The sequence below is a fragment of the Elgaria multicarinata genome, chromosome 5, assembly GCF_023053635.1.
Source record: "Elgaria multicarinata webbii isolate HBS135686 ecotype San Diego chromosome 5, rElgMul1.1.pri, whole genome shotgun sequence".
Taxonomy (NCBI): Eukaryota; Metazoa; Chordata; class Lepidosauria; order Squamata; family Anguidae; genus Elgaria; species Elgaria multicarinata.
In genome coordinates, this window is record NC_086175.1 from 20,200,754 (window position 1) to 20,223,176 (window position 22,423).

At 40.0% G+C, this 22,423-nt stretch overlaps 1 protein-coding gene across 1 annotated transcript in view; it reads left to right on the forward strand.

Moving 5' to 3' along the window:
• Positions 1-22,423, forward strand: part of PIBF1 (progesterone immunomodulatory binding factor 1) — a 132,210-nt gene that overhangs the window by 22,239 nt on the left and 87,548 nt on the right. The window contains exons 9-10 of the mRNA XM_063126002.1: positions 720-845; positions 8,580-8,678. Of these exons, the coding sequence (XP_062982072.1) occupies positions 720-845; positions 8,580-8,678 (225 nt within the window). The remainder of the gene's footprint in view (positions 1-719; positions 846-8,579; positions 8,679-22,423) is intronic.

Consider the following 22,423-nt stretch of genomic DNA (forward strand, 5'->3'; position numbering starts at 1 on the left):
ATATATTTGTTTGAGTGGATTTGGGGTATTTATATTGCTAAAGATAGTTTACCCTGATGTCTTAAAAATTGGATTCAGTAACCAAACTTGATTTTAAAATCTCCAAAATAGCTTACAAAGACTGATACTGCAATTTTTTTTTACTTTACTTACTTAGTGGCAAAGCTTCTATAGATTTACTTGCAGTCTTACACCATAATATCATCATTAGTGCAAACTGATTTATATGAAAGGGAATCAGTGTAAATCCTGAAGTAGTATTTGTTCAGTTGGTAGCAACAGATAGGCAGAAATCTTCTGTTTCTTTAGGGAATAGCAACTCTTCCTATCATTTTAGTTAGTACTGAACTCAGACTCAGATTGGTAATGTATAAGCAAACAGTAAGAAGTTTATCCAAGAAGCTGGTACTTTTTATCTAGGAATGAGAAAAACACAGTGGCCCCATTCAGAAGACACCTTAAACCACGGCTTTAACCATGGTGGTTAAGCCAGAAAGCCTTATTCATGGTTAAAGCCATGATTTAAGGTGTCTTCTGAACACAGCCTGGCTTTCTGGCTTAACCACCATGGTTAAAGCCATGGTTTAAGGTGTCTTCTGAATGGGGCCAGACTCTTTTTTAAAAAAATCAGTAACGTCTGTCAAAGTCAGGTGATTTTAGGAAAGATAAATGATTTTGTTAACAAGTTTTGCTTTATGTTTTTTAAAAATATTTTTAAGAGACCATTACAAAACAGAGTATGAAAACAAACTGCATGATGAATTGGAACAATTAAGACAGAAAACATCCCAAGAAATAGAACAGCTACGAACAGCCACAAAGGAAATGTATGAACGTGAAAACAGGTAGGTAAATACTGTTTTTAGAAATAATGGGTCATATAAAGCAGGGTGGACAACACACTGCCTGCGGACTGCATGTGGCCCCTGATGTCTTCTCGTTATTTTAATTTTTTTTTTTAAAAAAAAATCTTTGTGTATCTGGAAAGCAGCAGACCTCTAGATTTTCTTCCTTCTCCTCAGCTTTCTTCTGGGACCCATGTTAACCCAGAGCATCTTATATAAGAAAACAACAGTGTATAGCTTATTACTAGACATCTACCACCCAATAGCCGAAGCTCTCTGGGCGGTTCACAAAATTTAAACCATGAAGACTATCCAAAGTATAAAACAAACAGCAGTATCAAAACACAGTATAAAAGTACAATATAAAAGCACAACCCAGATAAAACTGAGCAGCAATGCAGAGATTAACACAGATTTAAGAAAAAGATTTAAAACAGCAAAGTTAAAAAAAACACCCTAAGATGACAAACGGTTAAAATACTGAGAAAATAAAAATAATGACAAGTAGTGATGCAGAGAATGCAGGTTTGTGTAATCAATTTCCTTTGCATGGATGTGAAAGAAATGTCAGATTTTAAATCGTTTCGTATTGTCTTGTAAAAATTGAACAACTATTCTAGGTAAGAATGTATGTTGCATTTAGTTCTTATTTCCCTACCCTCCACCAGTCAGCAAAATTATGCCAACACCTAATTGCATCATGGAGGTTAACAGAAATCTTTGCTTCCCATGTACAGACTTGTATTGCATTACATAAAACAGCTTTAAGATCTGCTTGTTTATGGAGCTTTGACAGATGTAAAAATGCTTGCATGGAATATGCCTAAGAATATTGGTCTGGAACCAGTTGGCAGAAATTCTGTTCCTCATCTTGAAGTTATGGTTTATTTACTGCTAAATCCTGAACGTCTGTGTGATTTAAAAGAATATTTGTGAATAAGGAACTTGAAAACAATGCTTTATTTTTATCCCTGTTGGAACAAAAAGGGTGTGGTGAATCAGTGAATCATCCACACTTCCTTTGTATTTCTGTTCATAAATGTACGTGCTTTTTTTTGTTTCTGTTAATGCATTATGTGTTTTGAAATTGTACCTTGTTACGGCATTTAAATCACTAGCTTCCACTTGTAGGCTTTTGAAGGGGGTGAACAAAGCTGTCACGCTGTCATTGTTCCACTCTGACACACTGTTCCTAAACCCACTAACTTGGAAGCATGTTTGATCGAAAATAATGGGACGCTCTCCTATGTAAATGTACTTAGGATTTGGATGTCAGTCATTCTGTCTCAGCTTGTTCCTTAGCACATGCATACCCTATTTTCCCACAACCCAGTGCCCCGTCGCATGGCATGCAATCCTGAGGCCACATCACGAAGTCTGGACGCTTGACAAATGCTTCCAGACATTGACAACCTTTGCAGAGCCAGAATTCACTTTAACCCCAACTTGCAACAGGAAACCCATTTGCCATTTTCTGCAACTTTATATTCAACTTTATCCTTCTCATTTCTCCCCTCCCCCCTCCCTCTGCTCATGGAGAACAACAGCAACAAACACAGCAGCAAGAAAATGGTGGAGGTGACACTGGTGTGACAAGTAGAAAGAATTTCATATTCTCATAGTCTAGACAAGGGCTGGAGGCCAAAATATCTGGAGGATCCAAAGAAGAGAGAAGCAGGTCCTCAGGATGCAAAAAGATTTATTTGTACAGAGCTTGTACAGATGGATTTGTGCAGAGCTGAACTGGATGCTTTCCTCCATTTGGTTTTGGGTTTTTGCCCAAAATAGCTGAAGGGCCACCAATTGGCCAGTCCAGGTCGAGAATGAGGCTGCCCAGTTCACAGCCATAGGGTTTTCTCCATATGGACAGACATGTTCACACTGACAAACGTACTGATATAGACTCTTGTTGGTTCAGGTAAACCTTTGTCAACCATATTGAGAAGGAGGACAACGAACAGTATTTCTTGCTTCTGGCACCAATTCATGCAGAATATCAACACTGTGCAGAGGAGAGTTCCTGCAAAAGGGTTGTGTTGCGTGGCAGGCTCCGTGGAATTTTCCATTTAGTTGGCTTCTCTCATTGGCTACAGAGTTCCCTAGCAAGAGCGGTGAAAGGAGAGAGTGCAGCTCTAGAAGAGCTGCCGGGATTGGTTTTTTGCAGCAATGGCTGATGGGATACCGTTGGGAGGACCGGTGGAGGAGAGAGGGCGGAGGAACTGCCAATCAAATATTACGATAGATTTTACTCAACTCCATGGTAGCCCACATTCACACAACGGTGGAATTAGAACATGTTGTGTAGGGAGTACCCTCTAAAAACTTAACCATTGAGTGGAGTTTTCACACTGCGTTGACTAACGTGTTGTCTGAACTGAGCCAGAGACAGAATTGCAAGCCAGCTGAACAGTGAATACAGCATTAGAGACTATAGCTGGATTCTTTCTTACACAATTAAGATATATGTTTATGACAGACAGTTGACACTGAATCAACTAGAGCAATACATTACAGACCATTTAAAATCTATGTTCACCAAAGTTGTTGCTGAAAAAGAAATAGTGGCCAGTGTTTACATCAGATAACATTTCTGCTGCCAAAATCTGATTATTCTTTATGTTTTTGATATAAATATAGCTGTCAAAGAGGTTTCATCACTGTGCAATTCTTAATCTCCCAAAAGATGGATCTGGAGAATAGTTGTAGTGGCTGGGAACCTTTTTCCTACTCAGCATGATAGCCTTACCAGATCAAAACTCTCTCAGATTGTCATAGGTACTTTACATTGCATTATAGGTAAATTAAATTGTCTGCCCTTTAGTCTCAACCATGCAACAAAATCAAGAACTACGTCAAGACCTTGGTGAGCTGCTGCACATGCTTGTTGGTCACAATTTACTTGGTATGCCACGAGTTAGTTCTTTCTCATTTTATAATTTCTTAAAAAAATATGTAGCAGACACTGGCCAATCAAAAGCCCCTAAGAGAATCAGTGTAACAACAAATGATATCTGGCTGAGGACTCATCTACACCAAGCAGGATATTTCACTATGAAACAGGTATGAAAGCAGTATATAAAAGGCAGGAACCACACTACTGCTTTATAGCAGTGTTGAAGCGCACTGCAAGATCTACACTACTGCTTTATAGTGGCACTGAAGGGCACTGACAACTGTTGGGGCCCAGGACACATCTACCACAAGCAGGATATAGCACTATGAAAGCGGTATACGGTATGTGTCAATGGGCCCCAACAGTTGTCAGTGCACTTCAATACCGCTATAAAACAGTAGTGTGGCTCCTGCCTTTTATATACCACTTTCATAGTGGAATATTCTGCTTGGTGTAGATGAGGACTCAGTGGCACTATTTTATGATCAGTTCAGATAATGTTCTCTCAGAGTATTCTAGGAAACAAATTAAGGAAAGTTAAGCATTTGGGGATGGGGGAGAATATAAAACCTGGTTCAAATGATTTAGAACCAGTGATACTTTTATGTGGTGACTTTTCCTCTCGGTCCACTTTAAAACATATCTATTTGCCACGAGGCATGTTTCGTTCGATTATTGTTTTATATGGTGACATCTAGCATACCACATCAAAGCACTATATCACTTTAAGATACTGATATGGTAAAAGTCACCTTGTGAAGAAGTATCCACATCAAAAAGTAATGTGAGAATTGAGCCCAATGTTTTCAAGCTAAAAGCCTTATAGCTGAATGAGAAATGCTTTTTGATCTAAAAATAGTAGTCCTTAATGTAGCATTTATCCTCCTGAACAAAAACAATAAAACTTCAAAGGTGAAATCTTTCATGTTAAAGTGCATCTTCATGAAATAAATGAATATTGGATGTTATAAACATAAATTTAGTGTAATGAGTATACCTGCCTCATGATGCTGCCCAGTTCAGCACAGGTGATGTCTCAAAATAAACAATATGAAGTATAACTGTAAAAATAATTTGTTTTTAAGACAGATATTTTTGACATGAATGGGATTTTTCAGTGCAACTGAAATATTCTGCGAACTCTATCCCCCTTGTTCACCTAGTTTATACTTTTTAGCAGACTTGATAAGTTCTCTCCCCCTCCCTGCCCCCAATATCATTCTTCATCATGGGAACTGAATACTTGGACAGTTTTGGCTATATGATGACATCACTGACTGAGAGCAAGTGAAGCTAAAAGAAAGTGAGGTCAATTCTTCCCGGATTGTATTACCCTCACTCTGAATTGGATTTGTTTACCTTTGATGATCATGTGATATAGTCAAACCTGCAAAAGCTTCAGCCCTGAACAAACATTTTCACCCACTTGTAAGCCCCATTCTCAAAAAAATCAGTGAAAAGGATCTTTTTCACAGGGGATATAAAAAATCTCCATAAAATGCTCACCTCGTTACCTATTACATAAATATATTTTAGTAAATAGGTAAAGACATCTCAAAAGATACAACAGAATATTTATGTTCAAGTTGGATTCATTTAAAGAAAGAAAAACCTCTTTGCTGTGTCTAGGGCTATCACACACATTTTGTATGCTATTGATTAACATCACTCCTAATTTCAAGGCGCCTATGTGAATAAATAAACTACCTATCTATGGGGTTAGAGTTGTTCCAGCGAAGACTTGAGGAAAATGTGGTGATGTAGATCATTTAAAAAAATATTCTTGTTATATTTATGTTGGGTGGGTCTAATCAATTAATAATTGCTATGGATAGTATCCAATATAAGCCCTGCATAGTGTAGAGTGATTGAAATGAATGAGACAGGCTAGTCAGGACTAACTTAAGTCCCATTCTTTCAGTGGGTCTGCTGTATGTAGGACTAACATTGGATACTACCCCATAGTAGGTAAACAGGAACTTCATAGTCAGAGACGCTATACTCCTGAGAGCAGAAAACAAGAGAGAGCCCTTGTCTTCATACCCAGCTTGTGAGCTTTCTGAGCTGGAAGCAAAATGCTAGTCCTGGTGGACATTGATTTGATCTGCGCAGCAATTCCTATATTATAAATGGTGACTACGGATTTAATCCTATACGCACATACCTTGGAATAAGACCCATTGAACTCAGTGGGACTTAGTTCTGAGTACACGTGCATAGGATCGCACTGTAAATGAAATAAACTAGAAATTTGTAGGCAAGTGCTTCTGTCTCTGGCCTCCATCTTTTATTGCTAGATCTTGTGGCCACCCCCAGCACCCCCAACTGTTCTGCCATTGGACAGTATCCAATGCCACTGCTGGGGCCGATCTACACCAAGCACGATATAACACTTTTAAAACGGCATGAAAACTGTAAATGTCATGTGTCCTGGGCCTGAACAGTTGTCATAACCATTATAAACCGCTATAAGCAGTAGTGTAGTTCCTGCCATAGTGTGATGGTAAGCTAGGAGTTGCAGAAGCAAGCAGAAACACTTGTTTCTGGAATGGGGGAGGTCAGCAAACTTTGCTTGTTTGCACTGCCCCATTCCAAGTGTTTTCTCTCATTTCAAGGATTGTTTTAAGAAGTGCCAGTTCCTGTTGTGTTAGAGGTAGGTCCCATGAGCACAATTATTCTAGTGTGTGTGTGTGTTGGTCAGTGGTATTGAATAGTCCCCGCTCATTCCCTCAGACTGCTGACTTGGTTGGTTGGTTGGTTTATTAAATATATATCCCGCCTTTAAATGAAAACAAAGCAGATTACAACAATAAAGTAGGCATATAATATCAAACCACAGTGGTGGTGCAAAATACAATAACCAACCATTAGAAAATAGCAACATCATAACCAAAGTAAAAATGTAAAATCACTAAAAATAACAACTCTGAAACCCCAAAACCAAAGTGAGAGAAAGGCCTTAGCCTTCCTTAAGCAACCAGGGTTTGACCAAATACCTAAACCATAAAGCGTTGGGGTTTGGTGAATCTCACCCGGAAGGGTGTGTGCCACCACTTCTTTTTGTTGTCCACCATGCCTCAGATGTCTGAGGAATCTGGAGCAGGGCCGCAGATGGTGAATGGAGCAGGCAGAGAAATACATATGGAAGTAGCCAATTCTCATGGTACCCAGGTCCCAAGCCATTTAGGGCTTTAAAGTTTAAAACCAGAACCTTGCATTGGGCCTTGAAATAAATTGACAGCCAGCCTAGAACAAACGAAGCAGGCATAATACATTCTGATCGCCTCACCGCAATCAATATTCTCACAGCAGCTTTTTGCACTAGTTGCAGTTTTGAAATATTTTTTGAGTGCAGCCTCACATAGTGCATGTTTCAGTGATCTAACCTGGAGATAACTGGGGCATAAATGACCACGGTGAAATCCTCTTTCATCAGGTAAGGTTGTAGCTGGCATGCCAGCTGAAGATGGAAAAAGGGGTCCTTGCCACCAACACCACCTGCACATCCAACGAGAGCGCTGAGTCAAGAAGCATAGCGAAACTATGGATCTAATGTTTTAGGGGAAGTGTAACACCGTCCAAGACAAGCTGCCCCCCTAAACCCCAATCTCCCAAACTGCTTATTAGCCCACCACCAGCTCTGTCATCAGCCGTCATGTTTTTATCTGTATAGCACTTTCCTACAAAACTGAACCCAAAGTGGCTCACAGCATAACAAATGAGGAGCAGAAAATATAATTTACAGCAACATATCAAATGAATGACAGCCAATGCATTCAAAATACACAGTAGGAACACAAACAGCCATAGTGTTGGTTGATAAATACACGATTAAAAAAATATCAAATACAGTATCAAATAGAACAGTACAAATGAATTAACCTAATCCAACATCTTAGCACTAAACAGGAGAGAGAATAAAGAGTAACATAGAAATATAAAAATCATTCCGTACAAGAATAAATAAATCTCCATTCCACAAAGGCACAAGAAGATTATCTGCAGTTTGCCTACAACACTGGTTGGCATCTATACCCACCTACTTGGGAAACCAAAAACCACCGCCACCCCCCCTCAGTCCTGACACACTCTCAAAGCCTTCACATCACTTAGTTTCTCCCCACTAAGAACCAACTCCAGGCACCCATGCCCGGGCAGGACATTCCACCATGCCCCAAAGTGGTGTGGTGAGACAAACGGAAATGCTCAGTCCCTTAATGGCAGTCATTCCACCAAGCAGCCCTTCCATCAGCCATCCTCTGGCAGCAGGCTTTTATCGGGCTCCAAGGTTGGGGAGTGGGGATGAGACAGATGGACATGCCCAACTCTCTGATGTTAATCTCTCTCCATCAAACACAGCCTCTAGGCAGCAGGCCTGAAGCACACGCACACCCCAAACTCTAGGCAGCAGGCCCCATTAGGCTCCAAGATGGGGACAAGATAGCTGGAAATGTTCGACCCCCTGACATCATTCTCTTTCCACGAAGCACCCATTCCTCTCCATTGTCCTTTGGGTCCCTGGTCTTAGCTCCTCCTGCCTTTTAAACCCCTTGTACTAATCTGTTTCCCATCTCTTTTACTTCCGTGTGTGTGTGTGTACATGCATGGAGGGAATGAGAGTTGGCAAGTATGTTTGAGGAAAGTATCAGATTATGGACTGAAAGTTTAAATAAAAGTCTGAAGGCGAGAGAAGGATGGAGCACGGAAATCAAAATGTATGCACGTCATCAAATTATGCCGTATTAGAGATCAATTACTGACAAACTAGACCATAGCATACTTGTGAATTTGTTCTTGAGAATAAAAAGAATGTTTACTTATGCAACCATTTTAAATTCCAGAAATTTAAGAGAAGCTAGAGATAATGCTGTGACTGAAAAAGAGAGAGCTGTGGCAGCTGAAAAAGATGCTTTTGGAAAACATGAGCAGCTTTTAGAACAGTAAGTACTTCACCTTTCTTTTTACGTGCATGTATATTTAAAAAGAGGAAACAATTAAACATTTTGACAATGTTTACAGCTAAGGTTTGGGTTTTTCTGTTTCCTTAAAAAAAAATGAAATCATTGACAGCTGGCGCTACTTGCTCAGAATTGCCGCTCTGTTTTAGAATTCCAACTTCTTTCACCCTGTCCAGGTTTTCATATTTTGGGTTCTGATAAGCTGAAAGAACCAGTAGAAGTTGTTACTGGAGGGGAGAATTAGAAACGCCAAGTTTCTAATCAACTATTCTAAAACGTAGCGGAAAAAACCCAAAGCTTCCAACAAATGTATAAGTTTGCCTAAACTATAATGTGGTAGTTTGTCTGTATTGCCATCTTGAATGCATTAGCAAAGATTAGAGATTTCCTTTGGCGCCTATACTGAGCTTTGGAACATAATGTTTATTGGCAGATTGGACGTTCTGCATCACAACTGTTAATTTATCCCCCCAAGGTTTTTTTTTAATACAGTTCACTGCTGGTCCTTTCCCTTTCTCCTTTAGTTAGCCGCATGGCTCCCTGTTCTTAGCTCCTCCAATCTTGGGGTCTCTTTTCTCATTCTGCTTCCCAAATGGAAATTGTAATCCGATAGGAAGTCAGAAGTCACTTATTGCTTCATTCTTAAGACTGTTATATTGGTGTTTAAATGGAATCTGTGGTACAGGCTTTTTTAAAAAATGTAACAGAAGTCATGCTATTGAGCATATATTTTCTCTTGAGAAGGAACTTGGCAAGATGGTCTTGGTTTATCATGAGTCATTTTTATACATGAGATTGTTAGTGGGAACATAAAAGTATAGCAATTTTATTAGTTACTAACACCACTTGGCTTTGGATGTGAAAGATTCTGAAATTTCATGACAAAAATATTGTGATACTTTTGTGTTTATGTGAAAGTTTTCGAAATAATTATACTTTCTCTCTGGCCTTTTCCTAGGATGCAACATCTTGTCTGTGTAATCCTTTGCATTTTTGAATGTAAGCAGTAAACAATATAAACTGAGGATTAGAATGTAACCACAGAATTAGGTCAAAATGAAATTAAAACATTTTAAAACAGTTAACATATTAGTGAACTCTGCCCCCTAGCTGTTTATTTGAAATCAGCATTTAAGTTAAAATTGCTTGAATCAGGTTTTAACAAGTAAGTAAACAGACTTCTCCCTATCTACTTTGTTCCACACCATATAGCCTTAATAATGTCACCTCTTGCCCTTTTTCTAAGCTAAAAAGCCCCAAATGTTGTAATCTTTCCTTATAGGGGAGTTCTCCCAGCCCCCTAATCATTTTGGTTGCCTTATTCTGCACCTTTTCCAGAACTGGCACTCAGAACTATACTCTGTCAACAAACATGTAGACAGGGGTGATCCAGTGGACATTGTTTACTTGGATTTCCAAAAAGCTTTTGATAAAGTCCCCCACCGAAGTCTCCTGAACAAACATAGCAGTCATGGAATAAGAGGAGAGGTCCTCTTATGGATCAGTAACTGGTTAGAGAACAGAAAGCAGTGAGTAGGAATAAAAGGTCAATTATCCCGAAGGAGGGAAGTAAATAGTGGGGTCCCACAGGGATCAGTATTGGGACCAATTCTTTTCAACTTATTCAGAAATGATCTGGAATTAGGAGTGGAGCAGTGACGTGGCCAAGTTTAAGGTTGCTAAAACACAAAGGGATTGTGAAGAGATCCAAATGGATCTCTCCAAGCTGGGAGAATGGGCATCCAAATGGCAGATGCAATTCAATGTAAGCAAGTGTAAGGTGATACACATTGAGGAAAGAACCCCAACTTCAAGTATAACCTAATGGGATCTGAGCTGGCGGTGACCGAACAAGAAAGAGATCTTGGGGTTATGGTGGACAGCTCAATGAAAATGTCCACCCAGTGTGCGGCCGCTATAAAGAAGGCAAACTCCATGTTAGGCATTATAAGAAAAGGAATTGAGAATAAAACTGCCAGTCTCATACTGTCTTTATACAAATCTATGGTGCGACCACACCTGTGTACAGTTCTGGTCACCACACCTAAAAAAGGATATTATAGAGCTGGGAAAGGGGTCACTAAAATGATTAGGGGGCTGAAGCATCTCTCCTACGAGGGAAGGTTACATCAACTGGGATTGTTTAGCCTGGAAAAAAGAAGGCTAAGGGGAGACATGATAGAGATGTACAAAATTATGCATGGTGTGGAGAATGTAGATAGGGAGACATTTTTCTCCCTTTCTCAAAATACTAGAACCCGGGGTCATCCCATGAAACTGATTGGTGGGAGATCCAGGACAAATAAAAGGAAGTACTTCTTCACACAGTGCATAGTTAAATTATGGAACTCACTACCACAAGATGTAGTGATGGCCACCAATCTGGATGGCTTCAAAAAGGGGTTGGATAACTTCCTGGAGGCAAAGGCTATCAATGGCTGCTAGCCCTGATGGTTGTGTGCTATCTCCAGGAAATAAAGCCAGACTGCTCACTTGAGGGAATGATACTAAAGGCAAAACTGAAGTACTTTGGCCACATAATGAGAAGACAGGATACCCTGTAGAAGAGGCTGATTCTAGGGAAAGTGGAAGGCAAAAGGAAGAGGGGCCGACCAAGGGCAAGATGGATGGATGATATTCTGGAGGTGACAGACTTGACCTTGGGGGAGCTAGGGGTGGTGACGGCCGACAGAAAGCTCTGGCGTGGGCTGGTCCATGAAGTCACGAAGAGTCGGAAGTGACTGAACGAATAAACAACAACAAAGCCTGTTTGCACCAATTGGGGAACATGGGCGGGAGGGTGCTGTTGCACCATGTCCTGCTTGTCCATCCCTGGCCGATGGCTGGTTGGCCACTGTGTGAACAGAGTGCTGGACTAGATGCAGCCTTGGTCCAGCATGGCACTTCTTATGTTCTTATGTTCACTGTGTTCTAAGTGTGGTTGTAGCATAGATTTGTAATTGTGTCTTATGAAATGACAGCATTGGCAGTTTTATTTTCGGTCCATTCCTCATAATCCCTAACATGGCATTCACCCTTTTCACAGCTGCTACCCACTTGGCCGTTTTCATTTAACCATGATCCAAGATCCCTTCTCTGGTCCATCACCACCAGCAAGGACCTCAGTTGGGAGGTTGCCTTTATGTGTATCACTTCTGTTGAACCACATTTGCCATTTCATTTTTCATTCACTGAGTTTGAAGATAGTGTTGCGGAGATCATCACAGTTTTGTTTTTAGTACCCTGAATAATTTAGTATTATTAGCAAACCTGGCCACCTCGTTTCTCACCCCTTACTCTAGGTCTCTTATGAACAAGTTTAAAAGTATCAGTCCCAATAGTCAGGGAACCACAATTTTTACATTGCTTCATTGTGAGAACTGTCCATTTATTCCTACTTTCTGGGCAATATCCAATATCACCGTTGCACCTCTGCTAATTCTGCTACACCCACGGGACCAATCTCTAATGCAACACAAAGCTAGCACTTCCTAAAGCAACCCTTCCATAACATGACAGATCAGCGGAGCTCTCTTCTGTGAACTCTGCTGACTTGCCATGTTCTAGGACAAGCATTTCTGTTAATTTCTGGTTGCTTCAGGAACTGCTAGCTTCTCGTTGCTCTAGCAGTGGGCAGTGCTGGATACTGCCCTCTGTTTCCTATTCTTTGTCACTAATTCTTGGGAGCCCATCCTCTTCTATTTCTTCTAAGTTTACTCAAGAGCATTTAGTGAGAAACTTTGACAAAAGCTTTTTGAAAGCCTACAGTATCTGCTGTCCCACCTCTAGCTACATGCGTGCTAACATTCTCAAAGGACTCTAAAAGGTTGTGAGACATGACTTTCCTTTACAGAAGTGATGTCTATTTTTCTTCTTCACGAAGTCGTCTTCGGGGGTAGGCAACGCATAGCCTGTGCATTGCATGTGGGCCCTTCTTGCTGATTTTGTGCCCTATGCTACCCTGCTGTTTGACATGGCATATCAGGGAGCAACACGCTTTGTTTAGAAGCAGAATCATGTTCCCAGATGCCTCCTGGGACCATGGTCCTGCTCCCTACAGAAAATTTTCATGCTGCTAAAGCAGTGGTGGCGGCGGCAAAGCCCCCGTGATTTTGCACCTTGGTTTTGTGTAAAACCATGGGTGAGTGGGCCCCAGTGGATTCAGCAGGCGGGGGTGGGACATGGACGCCAAGAAGTTGCCCGTCCCCTTTTGGTATGCGTGATCATCTCAAGTTAATGATGCTTTCCACCAACTTACTCGGAACGAATGCTAAACTAACTGTATTTTCATGGATCCCTCACCCACCCCAGAATCCCATTTCAAGAATTGGTGTTATATTGGGCTCTTACATAGCACTGTGGTTGCTGTCTCCAGCTGTTGTGGTTGTGCTCCTTCAGTTACAGAACATCTCATTCGCACATCACCTCTTAATTTAAGTAGAGCAGAATAGAGTGGGAGGGAGAAAAAGTTGTTACAAGTTTGTTTTATTGCTACTGGTCTGTGGAAGGTATGGAGAGAGAGAGAGAGCAGAAACCAAGGGAAAGGAGTGTTAAATTATTTTAAGCTGCCCTGATCCTACAGGATAGCATAGAGTGTGCATTCAAATTAATAAATACCAATTGCCAGTGTGAGAGCATTCCAGCGATGGTCAAGACTGATCACAAAGACAAAAAGTATATTGTGCTTACCAGACCCTAGTTACCAATGTTGGTATAATCTGAAACTTTCAAACATATTTGTTTATACAAAGTATATGGAATGTTGCCTAACCTGACTGGCAGTTAAGAATGCCTCTGGCAAACCTTGTGATGAAGAGTGTAACTAACACCTAATTTTCTAGTCAAGTACAATTATTATAACTTTATTCTTTCTGGAGACTGGTAGCTGAATTTCGGAGTCCAATACCTGTTTGTGAAATACAAATTAGTACTATAGATAAAATAGTAATTCTGCCTATTTTAAAACTAAAAAAAAAAGGATTTAAGAATCTGCTGTTTCGGTCATATAGTCTGCATTTTTTCTCTGTATATGAGGCAATTAATTGCTTGCATCAGCCTGAAAAAGTATTTTCTGTGTGCTTATGCAACTGCAAAAGCTATTGCCTAAGGTGAATCATGAGTGCCAGGTAAGGAAAAACTGTGTTGATAACCAAGTAAGGAAAATACTAATTAAGAAAAAAATGCTTCCTAAACTGTAAGGCTTCAGTACAAAATATACTAACCCAGTGCAGTCTCCAGTGCTGCGATTGGGGGACCCTTGAGAATGGTGTGAGATACGGTGCAGACGGCTACAAATGGAGGTGAGAGTCAGTGAAAATCATGAGATGGTGGAAATCCTCCTCCTTTCCATAAGCAGAAGTACTTTTCTGCTCATACTAAGCACCTCTGAAGCCAAATTATTGAGCGCTTTATGAGTGATCTGTCTTCATAATAAAGTTGGCACCATCCAGCAATAAGAGTGTCCTAGTTATTGTAGCACATATGTTCAGCCATAGTTTTACATAGAAATATGTACACTTACATATTATGAAAATACTACAGACACATTCATGAAGCTGGAACATAGAGGAATGGAATATCTCTTTCTTACAACTTGAAAATATCTTTTATTATGAGTGAAACTGGACTATCCTTTAAGCACACCATAATGAAAATGTGATAGTGGCGCTGGGCTAGCATGGCCATCTCTGAACTAACTAATATTTATTTGTTAATTAGTCTGGTCCTAAACCTCATTGTTTCAAAGAAATCCATGCACTCTTAAAAGGCAATACTATGCTAGTTGTCCTACCTTTTTTCTACCATAAAGTGGTATCTGGCTTTTTACTGAAAGGGGATCTGTCCAATATTATTAATAGGGCATGAATGTACATCTTTAGCAGCAATGACAGTTTCTGCAAGAATGCAGATGGAGCAACAACCTCTGACACTGGCTCCATCTCAATTCTCTATAACTAACTGCTAGAGAACGTAGCGACATCAAGGACCTGTCTATTAGTTGTTGCTTTGAGAGACCAAAAAGTTTTCCTGGACAACTTTTGTGGAAAATGTCTCCATAAATAAGTCTGTCCCTGCCTCCTTTTGTGGGCTTTCTGCCTATACCAGTAAGGGAAACTGGCTTGAGAAATTTTCTCTGCAAGTATTTGAGTTCGTTTGTGGACAAACACAAAGTCTATCTAGAGTGATTTGAAAAGTCTCACGGTCACGAATTCTCTTGCTACCCCTGCAGTGGGTTTCTTTTTAAAACATACAAGAGAAGGTGTGAGCTAACTAGTTTTCACACTGGCATAAGACTCAGGTAACTGCCACTTTGAGATACATTTATATGCAGATAGGTGAAGATACCTGAAACACACGATTACCAGGATTTGGTATGAGGTTTTTGTACCCCCATAGTTAACAGAGGAACAATTTCTTGATTGCTGAAGTACCTGGAGAAAGTTCTCCAGTGCAGATATAATAGCATAATATCTTTGTCTTTATACTACCTTAGATTTTGGAGATGGAACACAGCATTAGATGTTGTGGCTAAGCATCAGAGGAACTCCAGTTCCTTTATTAAAAATCACTGCATACTGTTGATCCCGAACAATCTTGGCGTTTTCTCCCTCCCTTAGATTCCCCTCTTTCATTTATCAGAACAACTTCTACACAACTGGACAGTTGAGCCATCTTACTCCATCTGTTTCATGGAATAATTCTGTTACTTTACTGTCAAAATCTAGTCTGTAGCAGTGGTCCCCAATCTTTTTGGGTCAGTGGGCACATTTGGATTTTGAAAGAGTGTTGCAGGCTGCCATGGGGGCTTACTCATTCAAAAAATGGCTACCATGATAGATATAGCCAGTTACAACTACCCATTTCCGAGAAGGCAAACTAGTGAGACGAAGGCCATAGCTAGACTAGGCCTATATCCCGGGATCATCCCTGTGCATCCAAATGACACACAGGGGATCCCGGCAGCAGGCAGGGACGACCCCTCCATTTGCCTGTGATAATCCTTCGGTCTAGCTAAGGCCTAAGAGAAAATAAAATTGCACAAGAACCTAAGGACAAGGCAGAGGTGGGGGTCTGAGCTTCAAATTAGAAAACCACTCTTTTGAACCCACAGTTTTTTTTACTTCAACACCATTTTACAGAAAGCAAACTGATGAGGCTCAGAGAGCTTCGGCTATTGGGCGGTATAAAAATGTAATAAATAAATAAATAAATAAATAAGTGATAAATAACTTGGCTGAGGAACTGTGTACAAGGAAGAGATGGGGTCAGATCCTCAAATGCCGAATCTTATATATGCCCTCACAAAACACAATGAAATATAAATCAATAAACAAAAAACCTACGGTTTACAAAACAACGTTAAAGGCTCTACAGTTTTCAACCAAACTCCAAAAAGCAGGGAAATTGGGAGTTAAGGCTCACAAGCCTTTAACACCACATTCTCCCTAAGGAGGCAGAAAGTGCCAGTGAAATTCTCATTCTCCCAAAGCAGATATAAACCATGAGGACAGGATGGAGAATAGGATATGCAGAGGTGACTGTGGGGTTGTGGAAAACTGATGACGAACAACTTAGGGCCACCTACTTCTCTTTTTTTGTTTAGAGCAGCCCTTCCCCAACCTGGTGCCCTCCAAAGGTGCTTCCCTGTAATTTAACAGGTAAACTGGTGATGTTCAGAGAGAGCATCACCAGAGGCAAAACAACTAACCACACCACAAACCAAAAAAAAAGCACACACACACACACCAGGCAAAACTCACACCATGCCAAAGAAACCATCTCTCTCTCTTTCTCTCTCTCTCTCTCTCACACACACACACACACACACACACACACACACACACACAGAGCAAGCAAAATGCTCCAACTCCTGGTGCTCCACCCCTCTAGCTGCCAGGATACTCCTCATCACTCCCTCTACCCTGCCCAGACATCTTGTACCACTCCACCTTACCCTTTTGGGGTGGGGTGGGGGAGCGAGCAGCTGGGCACATGCCAAAATGAAGCATTGGGCTGCAGCTATCCATTTTTATTTTCTAAGAATATCTCTGGGATTCAGAAGTATTCAGAGATGATCCTGGAGATCAACCTGCCTCCCAGTTAAAACAAAAAAACGAAACTCTTTTAAAAAATAAAATAAAAACTAGGAGAGGCAGGGAAACTTGGTGGGTGCCAAGGGAGGTGTCCAGAGTGCGGGGGACTCCAGGTCTAGAACCCCATATATTAGGGTTAATTTCAGAGATTGACAGAATTTAGAACTGAGATTTGCAAAATACCTCCTAAACTCCCCCAAGCAGCCAGCCTAGTAGTATACTGTGACACCAGAACAGTAAGCTAATCGCAGCCACAGAAGGAGTAAGAAATCTGCTTCACCAGGGCTAATGACCTTAACAGCAGATCACCCAACAAGACAGAGGTAAAGAATGGGAAATCAGATATAATCTGTTGTACTAAATAGCTATCTGGGTAATTGTAAAAAAAATGTGCAAAAAAGGAGAAAAAAGTGTTCCTAAACTAGGATAATTTCTGTGAACTGTGACTGTTATTAATTACTGTTCTGAAGGAAAAAGGCACCATTGGCATTTGAAATGTTCTATTTCTATTTTAGAATGTCTATTTTAGCATGCACAAATGGACATTTCAAAACGTAATAACATTTACAACTTCAAAAAGAGTCATGGTGACTCCCTGCCCAACTGGACAGAAACCAAGATGATTGCCACAGTCAGTGGGTTATAATTCCTGTGATGTGAGATTTTGCAGGACCTGTGAGTATCCCATGATTTTAAAAGGACTAAATTACAAGGCAAGTTATGCTGTTTAAAGCAGCTTTATAGGATTGTGTGCCTGCTGCTTTAACTTTTGGCAAAATAATAAATATGTTTGAAGAGAAGGCTGACGATACTCAGTTTGCTTTCTGAGGTTTGGACATGTTTAGGAGACGTAGATGAATGATATAGCACCCTCACACACACACACCTCAAAAACCACAATCCAGTCTGTGTCTTAGTGGTTAAAAGCAGTTAATTTTGGTGATGGGATCTATTTTTAGAGTTATAATGAAGCCTACTTTTAAAACTGACTAAAGCACTTAAAACTTGAAACTTTATTTTTTCCACATTTCACAAATCTCAACTGTTAGTTGGTCTGAATACCTCTCTGTTCATCATGGGATTTGCGTGGCTCCCTGTGAGATTTGTATGGTAAGCAGTAAATTAAAAAAGCGTTATAAAAAAGTGAATCTTGAGAACTTCCATTCATAGGCAATTGTCTACCATGGGGAGAAGTTCTCTTAGGAAAAATAGTTTTACCATTGGACACCAATAACATGGCTTGTACTCCAATCCTATCCTTAGAAGCAAGTCTTACTGCTTTTATTAGAACATATTTCCAAGTAAGTTTAAGTTTAGGATGGCATGTAAGTTAGCCATCTGGTTTATCTTTCGAGGGCTTAACATTGCTAACTTCAAGCCATGGATCCTATTCTTTATGTCTTGTGGTAGGTAGTGCTCCCTATTCTACAAAACCCAGGTTGATCTTCTGACAATGTTGTTCTGTTTGCTGCTCATGCTTTTTTTTAGAACGTCTTTTTTGTACGTGCCTCTCCTGGACTTCTTAAGATACTGGTATTCTATATAGGGTGACCATATTTTGGAAACCAAAAAGGAGGACAACGTGGTCGGCCCCCAAGGGGGCATGCCCAACATGTCCAGCCCCAGGGGGGATGTCCAGCACCAAGGGGGTGTGCCCACCTGACCATAGCCTTGGTCATATGTCTGATTTTACAGCACACAATTAATAAAAAAAACTGTTCTACATAACATCTTAACGTTAAAATCACTGATATAAAGAACAAGTGAGGCATTCAATGTTATCTGAAATTAACTTCACTCACTCCTGCTTTTGTAGCTTTTCCTGTACTTTGAAGCTTTTGTTATACTCTGTGTGATACATTCTCCCCTTCCCTCAAATATCTTTTCTGGCTGTATCCTCACTCTGCTGTTAACAGGGTTTGTTGATGGCCAGCCAGCTGGCTGGCTTTTTTATTTTTAAATTTCATTTTTTTTAAAAAAAAAAAGTGTACAATTGTCACAAGTTTCTCTACTCTAACATTAGAGTGGGTGTTGTGGGTGGCAGATACCACTTTGCCCATCCTCACTTCTCACTTACACACATTAGCTTCTCAAGGCTTGTGCATTGGCACCATTTCACACATCCAGACTTTGAACTCCTGTCTACTTCCTGCACAAATACGCGACTCTGAGACCCTCTTTCTAATGCCCTGCATTGCATGCCAGCACCGTGGGGCTAAGTTTCAACAGGTGTCTCTGGGCTGTATGTGCAGCCTCTGTTGTCTCTCTCTAAGTCATTGTAGCCAAAGCAAAGCCCCCAGCTTCAAACAGTCTACCTCCCTCCCTCCCTCTCTCTCTGCCACAGTCTTTGACAGTCCAGCTGGGCTGCACACTTGTGGCTGGGGATATTGCTTTTTAAAACAATAATTTTAAACCCTTGAACTTAAAAATATATATCCTAAAAATCAATGGATGAACAGATCTGCTTCAAACTTGGCATGGCTAAATCTCTCCTTAAGAACTATCATGGTGCCAACTTTCAGCGCTTTGCCTTTAAAAATGAAATTTTAAAAAATTCTAAAACCTCAATTTTTTAAAAAAAATCTAAAAATGAACAGATAAATGGATCTGCTTCAAATTTGGCATGGCTAAAGCCCTATCTAAGAGCTATCATTGTGCCAAGTTTCCATCTCTTTATCTTTAAAAGTGAAGGAGATATAAGCATTTTCGTTAATTCCCATTAAAGTAGAGCTGCCCTTCGGCTGGGAAGGATGGGAAAAATACAGGTTTTTCTTCAAATTTCATAATTCCCCCCCCCCTTCACGGATTTGTTACTAAAAATCCTGACAAATCGGGGTTTTTCCTGTCATATGGTCACCCTATCTATATCTTAATGGATATAGCCTTCCTGATTGGATACTAAAGCATTCTAAAGGTGATTTTGGTTGCTGCTGCTCTCAGGCCTTAAAATGCTTTATAAAACTATTTATTTATTTATTTATTACATTTTTTTATACCGCCCAATAGCTGAAGCTATTGGAACAATAGAACTTATTTTGGATGTATAGGAGCAATAATGCAACATGATTAACAGTTGCTTTTTCTAAATAGCTCTATGTTTGTATTAGACTAGCCAAATGGGCCATCATCATGATGGGTGGAGCAGACAAAAGGTCAAAGAGAGTTCCTGTATATTGCAAAGACATTTCATAGGGTCCTTGTGAATGAAATTGGCCCTTCTACTCCCAGAGAGCATTAAGGTGTTTCCAGCAGGGGTTTTTTGTGTTTGTTTTATACAAACACAAATGTTAACTTGAGAAAATTTGGACCCTTACTTCAGGTGACAGTTAGTATCCAATATTAGTCCTACATAGAGTAGAACTATTTCAATGAATGAGACTTAAGTTACTCACAACTAACATATGGCCCATTCATTTTAATGGGTCTGCTTTACATAGGAGTAACATTGCATACTACTCAGTGTTGCTTCCTCACATTGACCTAATCTTAAACAAGACCATGGCAGTCGCGAAAAATACTTAATGAGAACCTTGGCAAATTTTCAAAGAATTTTAAAAACAAAAGTTATAACCATAAAATCTGTTTTGTAATGACATCCTAGATCTATGAATAAAAACATCAGTGAAAACATATTTTCCAGAATTATTTTAAATATGATGTTTACTGGAGCGGAAGTTCCATGAGTTACTGCCAATGAAGTGTGAGTACGTTTCTCCCGCTTATAAATGAGCTCTTATTTCCTACAGTACATATTCTACCGCCACAATGACTCATCTTATACATGTTTTAGTTTAACTCCAAAAACATTTTAATCCTTGGCAACGCACCACATGTGGATGTTTCACCCTGTTTTAAAAACGTACAAATCATGGGCTGTTGCAGGAGTAACTGGTCTCTATTTCTGTTAACCCCTCCAGTTTATATAGATTGAGATTATGAGAATATTAAAAGGATCATGTATTTGGTTTAAGTGTTTTTTATCTACATAAGACTGAATACAATGGTGATTCTGCTCTACTGGGCACTATTAATTCACAGCTAAGAAATAAAGGGCTTTTATCTATTGAACTCCCTCAAACGTGCTAAATAATTGCACATATGTATTCACAAGCAACTGGTAGAGAGAATGCAAAAGGGAAGCCTGGGAGTATAGAAAGCATTTTTGTAGGATGAATAATATTGAGAAAACTTGCTAAGAGATGGTTTCTAGTTTTGTTATCCCTGTGGTTTTCTGTAATGCTAGTGCTACATTTGCATGTATATCTATGACCTTGTTCAGATGACACGCTAAGCCGCTGTGGTTAAGCATTTTGAGCTAAGCTTAGTGTGTCATGTGAATCATGATTTACCATGTTTTACATAACCATGGTTTAAACACACTCACTAACCATTTTCTGCAAAAGGATTAGCGGCATAACCATGGGTTAGTGTGTTATCTGAACAGGCCCTATGTTTAGTAGTTTTGCAACTAACAACTCAATTCTAAGCACACTGATTTCACAGCAAGTCCTGTGCCCTACAACTGCACTTCATTCCAGCTCAGTGCTTAGAATGTATTACAGCCAAAGTGGTTCCTATATAAGTATTTTAGATAGTTTTTCTTTCAATAGAAACTTTTATTTACACAACACTCAGCTAGGAATATTGTTGAGTTACCCTAATTTTTATTGTTCAAGCCATACAATAGAACTCAGCTTTCTGTCACAGCCCTTTCCCTCAAGCTTTTTTCATTCAAATGCTCATAGGTGTGCCAGCATCTACTGTGTTCATGGCCTGGGGATGAGGCTACACTTACGTCTACTCCAGCTATTGCTTCCTTGAACCTTCAGTACACAAAGAAATGATCCCAACAGATTTGTGACATTCTACATAAGATCCTTGAGGACCTTCTCTGATGGCCCATAGATGCACATTTTCTGAGGGTGGTCCGCTTCTCCTTGCTATCTCTCAACAGATTGCATTGTCTGTTTCAGACAAGCATGATGTTGTATGAATTCACTTCTATACTAGATGGCTATACTATGCTTGGATGACTCCTACCCAGAATAATTTTCATAGAGGTATGAAAACAGTTTAGATGTCTTGAAGCTCTCAAAAATACTGCGTGTTTAGTACATCATAATAATGTGGGTGCTAGTAAAGGGCTACATTCTAGGACTAAGCAGACATTCTCAGAGGATGAAGGAGGCTCCTAGCTCCTAGTGGAAAAAAACGAAGCTATAGAAAATGGGGAGGGAAGAAAAATGAGTGTATTGGTTCTTACTGCCACTGGTCTTCTTGTTGTTATTTTTTGTTTTTGTTCTCATTTCCCCCCACCATGTCTCTCTTGTGATATGATGGTTCTTCCAGGGAGAATGGGGAATAACTTAACAATGTCTTTCTCTCATCCCACAACACAAACCCAATAACTGTTATTGTCTTTTGTTAGACGTTAATGTCAGGTCACTGTGTGCTTTATTTTTGTGTCTGTCTCTGTCGGGATATTACAGTTTTATTGGGGAGGCCAGCTGTAAAATAGCAGTCCTAACTGTAATAGCAGACTAGTTCTGTTGTGCTTTGCAATATGTTGTGAGAATGGAGAATTGGGGAAAACTGGAAAACAGAAGAAGTTACAGAAACGTGGATGTTCCAAGG